Raw genomic sequence first — 16,892 nt, 5'->3', positions numbered from 1 at the left:
TATGTGTATGTTTCATCGCAGAGCACTTCGACAACTAGTGTTGATCTCTTCTAAGAAGGTTCTCGGAGATAATGCCGTGTATCCGAGGTGCAAAGTGAGGTAGACCAGCTATGCATCAAATTTAATCACATTTTACATAGCTTCTCCTGTCAGAACCTCGCATCAATATGAGAAATCATACCATATCTAAAATACACAAAACAAGCCAAGACATCCCCTAAATGCCGCCTTAATCAATTGCAGAATTTATGAGATTGCTTACAGGTGCCAATCCAGATCTTTTGCACCTGATTGCAGCCAATTTCATAAATGCACCAATATTGCAGTGTTTTGGTCTCTGCTGACAAGATTTCCAGATGTGTGCACTGGTCTTGGTACATTCTTTACACAACGTTCTCCATTGGCAAAGGCAGGCTACAGGGTACTCAACTACCAACAATTTACTGTTAAATTTTAATGAATTTTAATGCTTTCGAGATAGCTCCTTTGGCGTCATACCCCTCTTTATGTCTTCCTCACAGTATAAAATCAAAGAAACGAAATTACCTTTTTCGCTGCATTCAAGTCTCAGAGGGGTTACTTAAACTTGTAGCAGCTGGTAGAATACCAAATTGCGATTAAAGCTTTTACCGTTACAAGATTTGCATCCTTTGGGATAACCTATCGGTGTTTTATTCATATTGTCTATGGTATTTGCATGAGGAGGGTTTTCTAATCGTCAGAAAAATATATATTCGACAGTCACTTGTCTGTAAATAAGTGGTAATCCTTAAAAAAGGCATATATTCTGATGTTCGATATTCAGAAATTTAGTTTAATATCACACGTTTTAAAAAGTTGTGTTTTATCCCATGGACAAAAAGTACCTCTCTAAATCCATTGTTTTGGGCTGTGAAACTACAGTCATATCTACGTGATGTTTGTTTCATATCTAGGGCACCTTTATCATTTGAAGACAAAGTCACAATCGAAGCGCCCGGATACAATTACTTTAAGTATTCTAAAAAAATAAACAGCTCCCTACGCACACCAAGGTACATATTTGTTTGCAAAAACTATATTCGTGATGATTTAATATTGTTGGTCATGTTGGCGGTATTGATGAAGACTTGTGTTAATAACACTTGAAAAAAATGTCCACAGAAATGTCAACCATGAGTGCTCGATATGACGCGATGAAGATAAGTATTGGGGCGTTCCCACATTGCTCTTTTTCCTTTCGTGAAAATCGCATCAGGTCGTACATACCACTACATACACGAATCACTAGGCCATACTGTATTTTCACTTCTGTATGAGCGACTGAAAGATATTCACTTCATCCTCTTTTTTATTTTTATCTTTGTACACGTCATTGAGTAATTTGTCAGGTGAGTTACAGTCAGCAATGCAATGCACTGTTTTCCTATATGCATGGGGGTGTATGCCTAAAAATTACCTGACCTTTTAAAAGCACCAATACGAGTACATATAAAGTATTCTAATATGTTAGTCACGCAGTGCTGTTTTAGTAATTACGATAAACATCGGTGAATGATGGGGTGAAATTCGGCACAAATTAGATTTAATTGGAAATAAATGTGATGGGCATTGATGTGATGAAAGTATGTCGATTGTTTTCCGATGTACAAAGTGCACCTCCGGTGATAGGGCTCATTCTCAATCATTTTAAAGTTTAGATCATCCGTGGGTTGTTGCATTTCCTTTTCGACTTAGCGATTATTTCTAATGACTAACCTACGTGTTAACTGTAAAAGCTTTAAGGACAAACCTGAATCACCCGCCCGGTCATCTAGAGAATTAATATCAGTCACTAATACTGCATCACGCTGTTAACCCTTAAAATTGGGGACGTCTTTTGGTCATCAGAAATAAACGTCAGTTAAACCTTCTCTTGTCATTCTCCGTCCCACTGCAACTACTGTCGATCGGCGGCCATTCCCTGTCAGGGATGAGCGCCAGGGTCATTGACATGGCTCCTACATAATGGGGAGTCAATTATTGATATATTGATCAGCTGATACATAATGTACACACCATAAAATTCCTTTTAGGCTAACTTTGTGGTATTGCGTATTTCCGTGGGCTAGCTCATATCAATGTTTTGGGGAACCGATCTGAGGATACACAAGTCATGTAGCATCCACACATTTATACCCTTCCCCAAATAGATTTGGAGAAAAAACACATCGTATGACAAAAAGAAAAGCCTTTTTTACCCTCAATGTATTGACCGTGACATTTAACGACGTATGGGCGGAAGCTACATGGAGGCAATACCGCTGGAAGTTCAGTATGTCAGTGTAACATAGAAGATAGCGAACTGTTGGATGTTGTGTGAACACTTTGAGAGGAAATCGGATAGAGCTATTATCGGTATCAAGTTGGTAAAATTTGTTGCATTAATGAAGCATTTTAACTGACAATGTTGTTACCATGGTAACACCAATAACAGTATACAATGTACGCAATTGCAGTATACTTGAAATGTATATATAGCCATGATGTTATTTAAGTTACAAGTAATTCTGCGTTTCGTAAAGAAGTATATTACGGAGCTAATGTACGGGACTAGATAACATAGTGTCGTACATACATGTTTTCTATAAAAACCATAGATGGAAACCATAGCCCCAATGTATGCTGATTCGTTGCACAACATTTTGATTTCAAAGAAAATGACCGTGTGTGAATCGATAGTTCTTCAGGCCAGAAAAAAGGCCTATTTCAAACGCCACACCCGTCACAGTTCAATGACCCTTGAACTTCTCACATGGTCCTTGACCGCACTCACGTGACCCTTGACCTCCGGCTCTATTTGCAGAGCAAGGACTGACGTGCAGTGATTGCCCCTTGGCCTAGATGCGTTTATAGTTAGCTCTTATTCCATATCAAACTATGTCGATTTTCATGTGTGGTCTATATTACTTTGACTGCAAGTAGGCCTTTGGGAAAATTGCCCATGACTTCCTACACCATAACAACAGTAGGTCAGTATGCTGCTGATAAAACCTTCAGACTACATGAAAATATGCAAATTATGTAATCTATGTACTAGACTATGATAGGCCTACATTGTGTTTATTTTTCATAGACTTTCTGTTCGTCTTCTTCCCACTGTCAGAACTTTTTTCTGTTTGTACCATTATCCTCGACCACATTCATGAAACGACCAATCTAAGTTTTATTTGTTTTAGGGTATAGACGACGCGTGCTTTATTCAATGCCAGTACCCATACTAAATAAAATATCTCAGCCATCAGCAGAACAACAATATTTCAACCACGCCTTGTTGGTCCTTGGAGCAACGGCTTTCTTGGGTAGGCAAAGCACCACTTTTCGCTTTTGTCAGTACGCGAAGGCAGAGATTTCGTACCTCAAGTGCATACTCTGGCACTGCCATGGATTCCTCAGTCTCAGACTCTTCACAAGAGAAATCACAGGGCTTTTATCGGCGGTTCTACATGAACTAGAAAGCTGACAGAAGGTTTGTATTGTAGCTGAAGAACGTCCTAAGTCAATGTGAGTGATGATGGACTGAAGTCGGGGCATTCAATAAGACAGTTGTGATAGTGAGTATTGCAATATACACGGTAGGTCTACTGATAGGCTACACCACGGTACAGTATGCGGTGCCAGCTACAATCCAGGCGGTGGTGATCCGTGAGTCACAATCCAGTCATCAATCCAGTAGTCCAGCGATCCAGCTTTTTCGAATACCCAATTAACTCTCGTAGCCCACACTGCAGATCAAATCTAAACCTGCCAAATTGATTTTCAAATTATTTGCATAGTGTACATTAATCTCCAATTTTCAACAAGTACTGCTTTCTCGTGGATATCAAATTCACTTCGCTAATAGGTTCTTTAGAACTTGAGCCTGAATTGACTAACCCCGATTAAGTAGAGCCAAATCATACTTTGAAGGCTAAATTCCATTGAAAGGTTTGACTGTGAGACGAAATAGCGTAAACTTTGTTGACATCCTTCTATTATTCCAGGTATTCCTTCATATATTTGTGATTTTACTGCATGAAAGTGGAATCTACGGTGGCTGGGGAAGGACATCGCATGATTTTGTCCAGATATGGGATTATTGTCACGACACTCCGCTGAACCGAATGATAATCCTGTATGCCTCGAATCACTTCTTTCGTTTCAGCCAGCCTTCGTAATGATAACCAATCATTCCCTCATCTGCCGAGTGACTCCAGGCGCTGCTCTTCAGCCGAATTACATCAATGACAACTCTTGATGAGACTGCAACCCTTTCTTGTCATTACTTAAAAATAGCAATTACGTCTAAAAATAGCTCGGACCCCTGTCATTAAGATGCCTGGCATCATCTTTCTACCCTCAGAAGACCCTTTCTCATACGTGGATGGATTCCTGACTAATGAACCCTGAATGGTGACTTTGTGTCCGATTTCTGTAGTGACAATGATGGCTTAAAGGGGCACGTCGTTGGTATTTACTGGTGGCAAAGGAGAAATGCAGTTTAACACAATGTCGTAGTGCAGAGCCATGTATGCAACTTTCCTTGAGTATTTAATGTATATCTCTGATGTGTCTGCAGAACGGCTGCATTTTCTAGGTTTATATTCAATACATGTTCACGCAAATTGGAAAGGGCTGTAGGCCTTACCAAGTGGGCTTACATGTAGGTCTCGAACTTGATGTATCATATATTCTGACAGTACGTGCCTTCTACGCATAACACGTCCAAAGAGATGAAAATTTTAACATGGACACGAAATTCGTACAAAAGATGCGTTGCATGAATGGTAAGGGCTGGTTACATTTATCTTTTGAGAGTCTTGGTTGGGGTGAGCATTTTTGAAACAGGAATGGGTAGGGTTAGCGTTATCAAATGGCACAATATCTTAAACATGGCAGGATCCTTTATATCCAATGTTGTTTCAGAGGCAGCAGCAGCCGCAGCAATGTACATGAACAACACCAACTGTATAACAACCAAGTAAGTATTGTTCCTACAGTTTACCATTTATCTTTTTTATACAGTCATTACCATTGACAAGAACGTGACCAAGAATTTACTATTGGAATATGCGAGGTTGGATATCGGAATAACGACAGAAGATGAGTTAATGACTGCAGGCCTTATACGTGATCTCCAGGCTGCGAGATGTAGGTGAGAACAAGAAGGATATCAATGATTTGATACGCAAAGCTGGCGTTCGTTGAGCTGATGCGCGGCACTCCATTTTGAGGGGGGTCACAAATAAGGAAATGATCTTCACACTGCTGGTAATCCTATTTGTGAAAGCTAAATGTTTTTCATCTTATGACAAAATTATGACAAGTAAATTTTGAACACCTTCATAATTTTGCACCATGCACTACTAAACGATGTTAATATTACTTATTTACATAAATAAAGAATGTATATATATATATATATAAGTATCAAGAGTACAAGCACCGTAGATTAGCATACAGAATGTTTGATTACACAAAATGGCTCATTAGTATCCTAATTAGCAATCTGGACCATTACACATTACTCATACAATGAGGCCAAGCAGCAAGCCTCAAGCACATTGCTGACGGCAGAAATGGGGGATGCGGCGGCAGATAATTAATCGAAGATTTCAATTGATGAGATGGAAGATGCTTGAGCTATGATGTCAATTTCATTATGGAGCAATTATTGTTGAGAACCAGCGCGTGGTTGCAATCTGACAGTTGGTCGGGACTGCCTTAATGTACATGTACGGAACAGCGACATATCAAGGATCCTTTTACGTATACGAATAAAACTCTGTTGAAAGAGGACGAATTTTGTGTACATTTATATCCGTATACGTTTATCCGTGATAAGTCCCTGATCTCAAACTCTCTAATATCTGTACTTTTAAACCATACTGTTGTCAGTTTGAGTCTACCGAAAGCGTTATCGCCAAAAAAGAGTTTACCATGATGTGCTCTTCAATGTCATATTCAACCACATGACATGATCATACTGGTTCCTACCTATCTGTTCCAATGTAAACTACGTGTAAACTACAATGTACATTGGTGGTAGGCCAAATTGGTGGTAGGCCAAATGCTGTGTCAGCCAAAAATAGTGTTGCTGTCGAAAGAGAGATTTATCTTGATGTGTTTAATCCCGTAACAGCTTCCGACTCTATATCATTTGTCTCGATGTGTTTTTGAGATACGTGTAAATCTGACCAAAGGTGCTTGACTGACCTCTTGTCACTAAACTGTAACAGTGTGATCACAAGTAATGTTATACTGCCCTGGGCAGCTGGCTTTCGTCGACAACATGAAAGAGCTATACTCTGTTTCTTCAGCAATGGTCAGGCCGTAGAATAATCTAGTGTTGCGGAACACCACTATTTTGGCGATCTGGACACATTCCTGAGTTCAACGGAGTACCTTTGGCCAGAACGACATGAAAAACACTTTTAGCTGTCTGCTAAGTATAAGCACTCAAACATTTTTCATGTGCTTTTTTATATGCTACCTCATCAGACACCTGTATGTGCTGTACTGCTGTACAAATAAACTGCCACCTGATGTTCTGGAATTATATCGTATTCTTTTTCCCGTGAGCAAAAAGCCGAGTGCATGTTGTAACTAAAACCTATCTCAACAAATCCTTACCTAAACATCCACTAGACCTATGTATATTGACTATCGAATTTAGCCTTGGGCTTGAATATTCAGAGTAGTATACTTAATGTTTTCTCATATATCCATTGTCACACTAGATTACCTAAATTATGCACGAGGTCTGCGTAGACAGCTTAGAACAATATCACACAGACTGGATGGAAAATTGCCTCCAGCGTTTAGTATAATCACATCATGGAGACAAATTGCCAAGAGAATTATTAAGCCATTAATTAGTAAATTACTGCAGCGATTTTGAAACTAGGTTGAGAGACGTGCATTACACTTGCTCAGTAGGCAATATGGTTGGACCATATTTTGCTCAATGTGTGAGTTGCTGGTAATCTGTTCTCTATCTTGATAGCAGCCTCCGTGTTGAACGCTGAATATGCTCATGGTAAAACCCGTGTAAAACCTACTTTATGATGTATATATACAGTGAGTGCTTTATAATTCCATTTTCATATGTTTATTTCCATACCCTTCAATATCATAAGTAAAAAGGCATTTTATTCATGGCAGCTTTTTTAAGCCTATCAAATCCACAAATAAGACTATGTAAACTTTGATACTGAACAATCCAAAGGGGTTCCACTGCGTTCATATTTATATACCGGAGGCTCAAGAAAATAGAAATGCAGTCACACAATGCATGCAGATGCGCTAAAACTCGGTATGTATAGTATTTGCATATCTGACTACACAGTCATTAGCAATGCTGAAATTAATATTTAGGACGTACTCACGCAATCGGGAATTTTCAAATTCAAATTATGAATTTTAAAATTTTAACGAACGGCGTAGGCCTTTAAAGATGGGTTACAGGTCTCCCAGTGTATCGTAACATAAATACAGATGCAATATCAATCCACATCATAAATTCCACCCCAGCATAACTATTATTTTTGACGTAAGTAGGTCGAGGTTAAATTCCTTTGAGATACTGTATAAGTAATGTTTGGTCAAAATACTTCTGGTACCGATATCAACCTTTTGGTTGACAGCAACGAAGTACATGTATGCTCTTTTTTCACCGATTTAAGACCGATAGATTCTTTCCTACGATATGGTATAAGTCATGTTTGGTCAAAATACTTCTGGTACCGATATCAACTTATTGGTTCACAGCAACGAAGTACATGTATGCTCTTTTTTCACCGATATGAGACCGATAGATTCTTTCTACGATATAGTATAACAAGGCAACATTACGTCATGACAATCGGACAGCTTCAGTGCTTCCACCAACCCAATTGTCTATCATAATAGAACATACATATAAAGGCAGATCGGTAAAAACAATACATAGACACTGAAAGCCTCCATGCTGCAAGTTCGAATTCAGATATTCAGAACAGTTCTTAGACTGGTGAAACTAGAGTATGCTTACGGTAGATGGTTGGAACCGTTGGATATGATACACATCTATGACGTGTAAATCGATGTGTAATAAGTTTCATACTGAATATATAGCTGTAATCTGACCATAATGTCGTTTCTGCAATATCGCGCTTCCTGTATATCATCTATGGAAGTCCACTTAATAACCTTGAATTTCCACTCATCCAAATGACATGGCGAAAATTATCTTGTGTAAACCAAACCTACAATTTTGATTGATGAAACGTCAGATCGCTCAATGTTATATCAAAGTATTCTTCGCCGTAGGCAATAGTTGCACAAGTAGACCTCGACCTACAGAATGCGCCAATATCTCGCTCATGCTGGCTACTGCATCATTCCTCTTGCCTCTGCAGGTAGCATTTCTCGAGCGATGATTTAGGCCAATTAGTAGTAAGCCCCTGCAGAAATACCAAGTTTCGAAACATTTTTGGAAAACTGAGCAGGGTGGGCTAAGTGACATGAAGAGAAAAGCCAATTTGGCTGTAATATTTTCTTGATGCCGCAAAATAGTGGTACTGCAGCTTTTGTTTACGATAGTGTTTGGCACGTTCTAAGGTTGCAAAAAGTGGTTTTAAACGTTGGTGTTAAGGTAGCACCCGCTTCTTTCCTATCTTATCATATCTCTTGCTAGATGAGGCTAATAAACAATTATATGAACGAGACAGCTGCGGATTTATGCCGAATATTGTGAAAGTATTGACTTCGTGCTAAGAGCAATGGCGAGGATTACCTCTATTTCCTATAAAGGAAAACGAGGGAAAAGAGACTACCGTATAAGATTAGAATAATATGTAACCGTAGCCTGTGTAGACACAATCAATACCTTCATCTCTTCAAAGAAGAACACAGTTCCACACATTGAAGCCAGATACAAAACAAAGAGTTGATTGGCATACAGGAGCTATTGTCCTACTGTGGATGGCAATAGTGTTTATGCAGCTGAAGCAAGGGGGCGATGAGCAATGATTCACCATCGCCGCCGATGAACTATTGACACCCTTACAATGACAATGTGACATAAATCAATGGGCTCAAGATGCGGCTTGTCTGTTAATTAACTGGTAAGTAGCCCCAAGTATGGAGAGATTACATCCGTAATATAAGAGCTGTGACAGGACATGATATGAAGTAGGACGCGAATGTAATGACAAATGTGTATGTTGCGTACACACATCCCCCGGCGTTAACTTGATTGTACAATTCTTAAGTGTATCCTTTCATACTGATACACCCTGACAGAACCGATATGATGTTATCATCTCCTTCAAGTTTTAACATTGAATAAATGCTGCCGCAGATAAGTAACATTTTTAAAGCGACATTTATTTCCCCTTGCAAGCCCCTTGCAAGCCCGTTGTAACATCAGCCGCATAGTGACGGAAACGATACGGTCTTGACGCCTTGGCAGAATCTCCTGCATGCTGCCAACGCCTTGAATGCTAAGGACGGCAGCAAAATCATTGCGAAATAAAACACCCCGTTCCAACATGTCCAAGTCTTGCTTATGTTTTCAGGCGACAGAGCATGTTATCGACAATTCTGACTTCTTGTCGTAGAAATTGGAATTGATGACACTTCGCCAAATAACGCAATAAATATAAAGAAAAAATCGCTGCTCAACAGAAACGTACGCCTTTCTGCACCGTCGACTTGGATGTAGACATTTACAATGAGCCCCTTTGCTTTGGGAATTTCTAGTGATGCCGCGATAGTTCATTAGTGCAGCTGCTGGGTTGCAAAAATTGCCCTCATTGATACAGCAGGTCCTTATGTTGACAAAAATAAACGCCGCATTAAAGACCAGGGGTTGGAGTGAGTAGAGATGCGGTTCTTAAGAGGGGGCGTGTCCGCGTAACAATAGATACAGACTCAAATAAAAACCCTACCTGACATCTTTCTTGATTTAGTAAATCCAAATCGTCAAAATCTAGTCCTATAGAATCGAATATAGTCCTTAAATCACACTGTCGATCATAACCTAAAGACCAGTTGTCTAGCCTTATTCCACTTGGAGCATTCCGCAAGCGTCTATGAAGCGTCTGCTCAGAATTCAAAACAAATGTATTGAGGTCGCAGAATCGGTAGACGATACGCCGCGAACGGGGTCGAGAGTATTTCTAGAGCGAGGCTGATGGCTCCAAATCAGCTGAAGCGGTGTAGTGTTTATCAGTAACGTAGAAAGTGCAAGTCTGATCATGCCTGTGCCAAGAGAAATTAATAGGAATGTCTATCGATGGAATATGCATATTTTATCCGTTTATTTGCCTTTCTTTGTGAGGTTTGCATGCATGTACACTGTGTTCAATAATACATACATCGGGTTATGTGCTTGTCAATATTACATACAAAGGTATAATGCGTACATCATTATTCGAAAAGTATTGTATAAGGCTAGCATATCATTGGAATTGATTAGTGTATCTTTTGATCATCGTTGAGAATGTTGCGTTCTTGCCAAAACACATTTTTAAAGATGTTTTCATCAAATACTCATTTTCACGAGTATTTGAAACGAGTAATTGAAAACATTAAAATCATACGTAATCATAATGATAATCCTGGTTATCTCCTCCACCCTGGAGAATGAGTTCCCCATATTGCCGAGAATCTTATCAAGCCTTCCAACTTACCGAACAGACTGCCCTGGATAGTGCTTCTTAAAACCTGGGAGAATGGCTGCCTCACAAGAAGACCATCCAAAATGTTTGCTCGTCGGTAGATGTTCTGACATAAGCTTTGTCCATCTGGTAACATGGACCATATGACATCATATACACAATTTCGAGGTAACTTAACGCAGCAGGTTACTCTGTGGTACACGCACAAAATCAATCCATGCATATTTTCCTATTTGTTTGCTTACCATAGGACAAACCAGCAGTGCATATTTCTCTATATTTGATGCAAAGCATGCTCGGTAATCCTTTATACCAGATGAACACAACAATATTTCGTTGAAAGACCCTAACAACACAGTTTTTCTAACATTTTTGAATACATTTTCCTTTCCCAGGACAGGCAAGCTCGGCAAACAGATTCCCGGCAATCTGGGGAGTGATTCGCCAGAGTGTCCTCGAAACTTGCTAATATTCAACTGATCATTACGCGATGCCACTTCATGACTGACGGTTTGACTCTTGGCCTATGCCATTCATCATGTCATAACCAGTGGTTTTCAATAAACTCCGCCTGTCGGTATTTTTGTATATGACGTATAGGAGTAAAAAAAGTCTGATCTCAGGATGATGCCATTGCATTGAGTATTAGAAATGAAAAGTTTCAGCGACTATTTGAAAGTTGTAATACTGGTACGCGAATGGTCAAAATGGCACAGTTTGAATGGGTTTTTTTCAGTTCGAAAAAAAATCTTACTTATTCACAAAGCGATAATCGCATGCAAGGTGTTCTCCTTGGTAATTGCGATACTTCTGTCGTATTTTCTGTTGCATAAATGTACACGTCTGGTAAAAAAATTCACTATTTATTACCTTATAATTATTTATCTACACGCAAGGTGAAAAAACTTGTTCATACATCATTATTTATGTTATGTTATGTATTACATATTCATGTAATGTTATGTTATGTTATGTACATGTGTATTGTATTGTATATTCATGAAATTTGTATTACTAATTATCGGTTATTGAAATTACGTAATACATTCCAAATATTGATAATAGTCTGATAAAAGGAGTTAATAAGGTTGAAATGTATGGATTGGTCAATCACTTGCTATTTTACCAAGGTGCTAAAATTGACTTATTGCTGTATTTGAACGCAACACTTAATACTAAGAAGTGTATTCCTTTATCAACCAATTATCAACATCCAAATGTTTTAGATGTTGATAAGAAGCAAAAACCTTGATTGTCACAATGATATAAAGTAGAGATAAAGCATTCATCGTCCAAGGTGACATTAGATTACTCTTACTTAAATAATTCACTCATATTAAGTGCACAGAATGCAAATGTATGTACTGTACTGCAGGGTCATTGCCCCTCATTTTGACCTTATTTGTTATTGACAATCTTTAATGAGGACTCTTATATTTAGGACTACTTACACGGTCATTTTTCATTTTAAGTACTTTCCCAAGAACATGATACGTCCTACCAATTGTTGTACAATGCAGTACGTACGCAGTGTTGACAATCTCGCAGTTGCTGGCGTGAGAACCTGTGCTTTGGGTTTACGAGTCCGTTAAAGGGTAACTCGTGTCAAATTTCACCATATAATGTTTTAGCTGTTTTTGACAAATGACTATGTCACTTTCTCCTAAATCGGTAAGGTTTTCGAATCGATATGCACATTTTCTAGAAATTGATGGTTTAATCCCGCCCGGACGGCTCGCTTCGATGCCGTTTTCGTTGATGACGTCACAACATGAACATTTTCGCGGTCGCGGTGGTTTATATTCAGCGATTTTATAATAAATCTAATCAAAAATGGAAAATTTGAGCTTTACATTTGTGATCAACAATTAAAAACGGACGTATTTCCGCAAAGTTGTAAATCACATCATAGTATCACTTTAAACTGTTGCTATTTTGCTATGCACTGAAGTTACAACACCATCATCACCAATACCAATGCCGGTGTTTAAGTGTTAATAAGAAAATCGATATCACGAAGACCTCGGAGTCCGTGTTCCCAGAGGCAAGGCATTGCTCCTAAATAAACATTACCGGCCGTCCCTCCAGGTAAAGTAATATCGCACGCTATATTAGTCAAAAATGGGAGGATAACAAGTGGACCACAAGGGGAGAGATACCGCCAGAAATATGACCGGAAAGTGACACTGCCAAGATGTAATGCCACATTTATGGTCGCTTTATGCTTTACGGCTTCCAGTCCCTCTGCTCTCCTTCATAATCACAAGCAGCAGTTGGAGGTTTTTGGGGTAATCATCGTGATAGATTGATATTGGGTGTCAAATCAGATATCATAAAAAATAAATTTTCATTGTAAAAGAAACTGACCAGCAGTCAAAACACTTGGATGTGAATATTTTTCCATCTAATAAAAATATGCGAGGCCGTTGTGACAGCGGATATAGTCCCCCTGGAGTCATAGTCCGGTAGCATTGTATTTGATCAATTAAGCAGCATGATCTATTGTACCGCTAACCCTAACCAAAACATTTAGCAATGCGGGCTATTGTTACACGGACTATCAGCCCTAGGACTGCTATCCCTTGCACACCTGTATCGAAAACTTACAGGTGCATGTACACAAAATCAAGTCAGAGACGTAGTAGACAATGTGGTAGTAAAATTCACGCGAAGACGTCGGTGTTTATTTGCCCAAGCCGGTAAAGGTCAACCGTCCCCATAAAAGCTGTTTTATGTGGTCGATGTTAACAAGATTTCCCTGATAACCCTCAGTTACAGTAGGACAATGGGAATTTAGGCCTAGGTGCGAGCGGGCTTTGTATAAAGACAATAGACCGTGAATTGGCCTAGGCCTGAATTCTCTTAATTGCGAGGTAAGGGCAAAATAGCGTTATGGTTTATACATGATAACAAGATTTGCCTGAGAACCCTCAATTAGAACAGTAGAACAATGGGAATTTAGGCCAAGGTGGGAGCGGGCTTTGTTTAAAGACAATATATCGTGAATTGGCCTAGGCCTGAATTCTCTTAATGGCGCGGTATAGGGCAAAATAGCGTTATGGTTTATACATGTATGTCGTTGAATATAACGGCCCGGATTGGTCTTGTCACGGATGAGGATGTCTCGCTGGACTACTTCAGACAGAATTGTGGATGAAACTAAGTACCAACAACATAAAATCACTCTTTGGCTGTATCGATTAAGGATTGACCATAGGCACCACCATTTTGGCTAGAACTTGAAATCCTAAAGCAATTAGCACTCCATTAAAATGAAGCGACTGCCCATTTAGGGTATGGGAGGCTGTTCCCTGGAAAACAAAGTCTCCCACTCAATTGCAATTTGCATTCACTTCATTTTGAGAAAGTTCTAATGCTTTAGAATTTCAACTTCTAGCCACATTAGTGGTGCGTACGGTCAACATTCTTAGTGAAATGACCCTTTAGCAGGTGTATCTTCCCTGTATCGGAATATTCTCTTGAACCATCACGACTATGTAGGTTAAAATATCTTCCTCCTTCTATCTAACAAAATATTATCATTATTTTTTAACGTCGCCTAATTAGTTCATTCCTACTGCGGTCCTGACAGGAATTACCAAATTAACCTAAATGCCTCGGATATTTTGTTTAATGAATGCACCACACAATCTTGTAAATAAACGTTTTTGAGCTCCCGAAAAACCTTTTAGGATTTTTCAGCCAAAAAACATGCATCACTGTAGGTTTTTAAGTTTGTGAAAATCAGTTACAACATCAATTTTCACTTTATGAACCTCATCTGTATCATTTTAATTTTGATAGTGGCTCAACTGAAAACGATACACTATCAGCGTTCAGTGCTCAACAATATTGTGATTAATATTTTATCAGACGATACAAAAGACAAAAGCGATATGAGACAAAAACAATTGACTCTTGTAATGAATTGGGTTTTATTTGCCAATCAATCGCGCCCGTACCCGAGTATGTGATATTATACCTTCTGGTGTGCAGTGTCTGCGGCTCAATGTCAAATTGGAAGGCATGTTGGGGTTTTTTTAAACGACCTCGCTCCGGGCTTTTTTTACCTCCCTGACCCAAAAATGAGTCAAAAACGCCATTTTCAAATTTAAAAAAAGGCAAATTATTTGAGATTAGAGCTACATGTAGGAAGAAATATTAAGATGGTGACATGGAGATGGTCCATAATGTGATGTTTATTAGAAGACATCATATCTCAAGTTATTAATTGAAAAGGAATTATTTCGTCAAAATCATCCGTCTACAGAGCATACTGCAATACACTATGATTTAAGTGGTTGAGCAATCTTTTTCACGAATGAATATTAATACAAACAGACAATTCCCATATTTTTAAAAATAAACATTTTGGAGCTTTGGAATAACCTTTTAGGGTTTTTCAACCAACGCTTAGAGGTTTTTAAGAGAATGAAAAACACATCTCATAAGCAACAAAACCTTTAGCGGTTTTCCATTGATCTGAAAAACTGTCATAAATGGCAAGATGATTCCTACACATTTACTAAATGGGAGTTGCAGCGATCGCAGATCTGATGGCGAACTAAACACGATGGTTTCATACTAACAACTGAATCATCATATCTTTATTTTCCCACAAATGTGGCATATTACAGACATCAAAGCAAACTGCGAACGTGAGAAAGTCCTAATCTAGCGCTACCCGTGGCCCCCGGGTTAATCTAAAACAGATGTAGATTCTGGCAACGAAGCTCTGGGTGGTACCATATGCAATATCTGACACTCCCGGCCGAGCGAGATCTAAGTTGTGTTTACATCCAGTGAGCCGGTCACTTGACCTCAAGTTTCCGGAAATACGCGTGCATAAAGTGGGCCAGTCCCGAGTGACAGGTTGTCAACAATGAATCCTCAATTTACCCTAACGGTACTACATGTAATCTAAACAAACAATGCACCTGCATTCCAATTAAAGTTGCGCGTGTACAATGTTGCTAAACATAACTCTATGACTAATACACAATAAGTGAAGAACCTTCAAATACAAAATGATGAAAAGATGATGTCAGAACTGATAATCCATTTCGTGTCGATGTTGCTGATCATAAAAAATTCAATGTCTATTCTTTTGAATAATGTCTATTTGTCTTTTCTCATGGACGACAGGCGTCGTAACCCCGACGGAGGGAAGCTAAACGGGTACTGCACCCCTGCTCATAGGGTGGCCCGTAGGTTGGCTAGGGGAAGGAGACACCTTATATTTCCTTAGTAGACGGGTCAAGACCTGGTCTACTTGCTACCCCATTAGTCCATTTGTCCATTTATCTGGCGTTCGGTAATCCATAGTTTGCTGGAGAGTTTCGGTTAAGGTTTACTGTTCGTAATAGTCTAGATTCTCCCTGATCCTCAGCCTAGTAAGGTCCGCGGTTGACCTTTTAGGGCGACTCGTTTCATTTTTGTTCAAAACAGTTTTTTCAGATGCGGTCTGCTCGATTAATTCGTCAACATTTAGCTCTAGCGGGTACAATTTTCCAATCGCGCGGTTTGATTTTCCAGTTGCGGTGCGCACTAGTGCTGACCGAGTCAATCCATCGATTCCTGGGTGCAGTTCCATGATTATTCCGAGTTTCCATTTTCTTCTGGGCGTGTCCTTGTCGTGTACTAGCACTACGTCGCCGAGTTTTATGACGTCACTTTTTGCGTTTTGCTTTCTGAGTTCATATTGATGCTGTTGCCGCAATCTCGCGAGGTATTCATCGTAGAAGCGTGTTCGGAACGTTTCTAGGAGTTGAGCGCGTTTGTGTGCTATTTTTTCAAGCTTATCGCGACCGGCGTATGTTGGATCAAATGATTCATTCTGCATGTCTTCATTTGGCAACAATGTGACATCATGTCCGTAGATGAGGTTATTTGGCGTGATGGCCTTCAGTTCCTTCGGATCCGCTGATAGATATGTAAGTGGTCTGTTGTTTATGGTAGCCTGGATTTCCTTAATCAGGGTCTGGAATTCGTCAATCGAGACTAGTGATTTGTTTAGAGTTTTCTTAAGTGCTAATTTGGTTACACCAATTAGTCTCTCGTGAACACCGGCGAACCAACTTGCTTGTACAGGCGCATATTTGAAATATATTCCTTTGTCGGTGAGGTGATTTTTGAAGCGGTCACTGCTAACAATGTTGTATAAGCGTTTGAGTTCTGCATCGGCTCCTGTGAAAGTTTTAGCATTGTCGCAATATATGAGGCTTGGTGTGG

General features: G+C 39.4%; 1 protein-coding gene across 6 annotated transcripts in view; it reads right to left on the bottom strand.

Annotated features, from left to right (window-relative positions):
- Positions 1-16,892, bottom strand: part of LOC135494117 (uncharacterized) — a 133,769-nt gene that overhangs the window by 74,092 nt on the left and 42,785 nt on the right. Inside the window, exon 1 of one of the 6 annotated variants that reach the window (XM_064781881.1) lies at positions 9,930-10,084. The exons of the other annotated variants lie outside the window; for them this stretch is intronic. Within the exon in view, the coding sequence (XP_064637951.1) occupies positions 9,930-9,936 (7 nt within the window). The 5' untranslated portion in view covers positions 9,937-10,084. Of the gene's footprint in view, positions 1-9,929; positions 10,085-16,892 lie in introns of those variants that run through there. 6 annotated transcript variants of the gene reach the window in all.

The sequence above is a fragment of the Lineus longissimus genome, chromosome 9 (genome assembly GCF_910592395.1).
Source record: "Lineus longissimus chromosome 9, tnLinLong1.2, whole genome shotgun sequence".
Taxonomy (NCBI): Eukaryota; Metazoa; Nemertea; class Pilidiophora; order Heteronemertea; family Lineidae; genus Lineus; species Lineus longissimus.
This window is presented reverse-complemented; position numbering and strand designations above follow the sequence as displayed.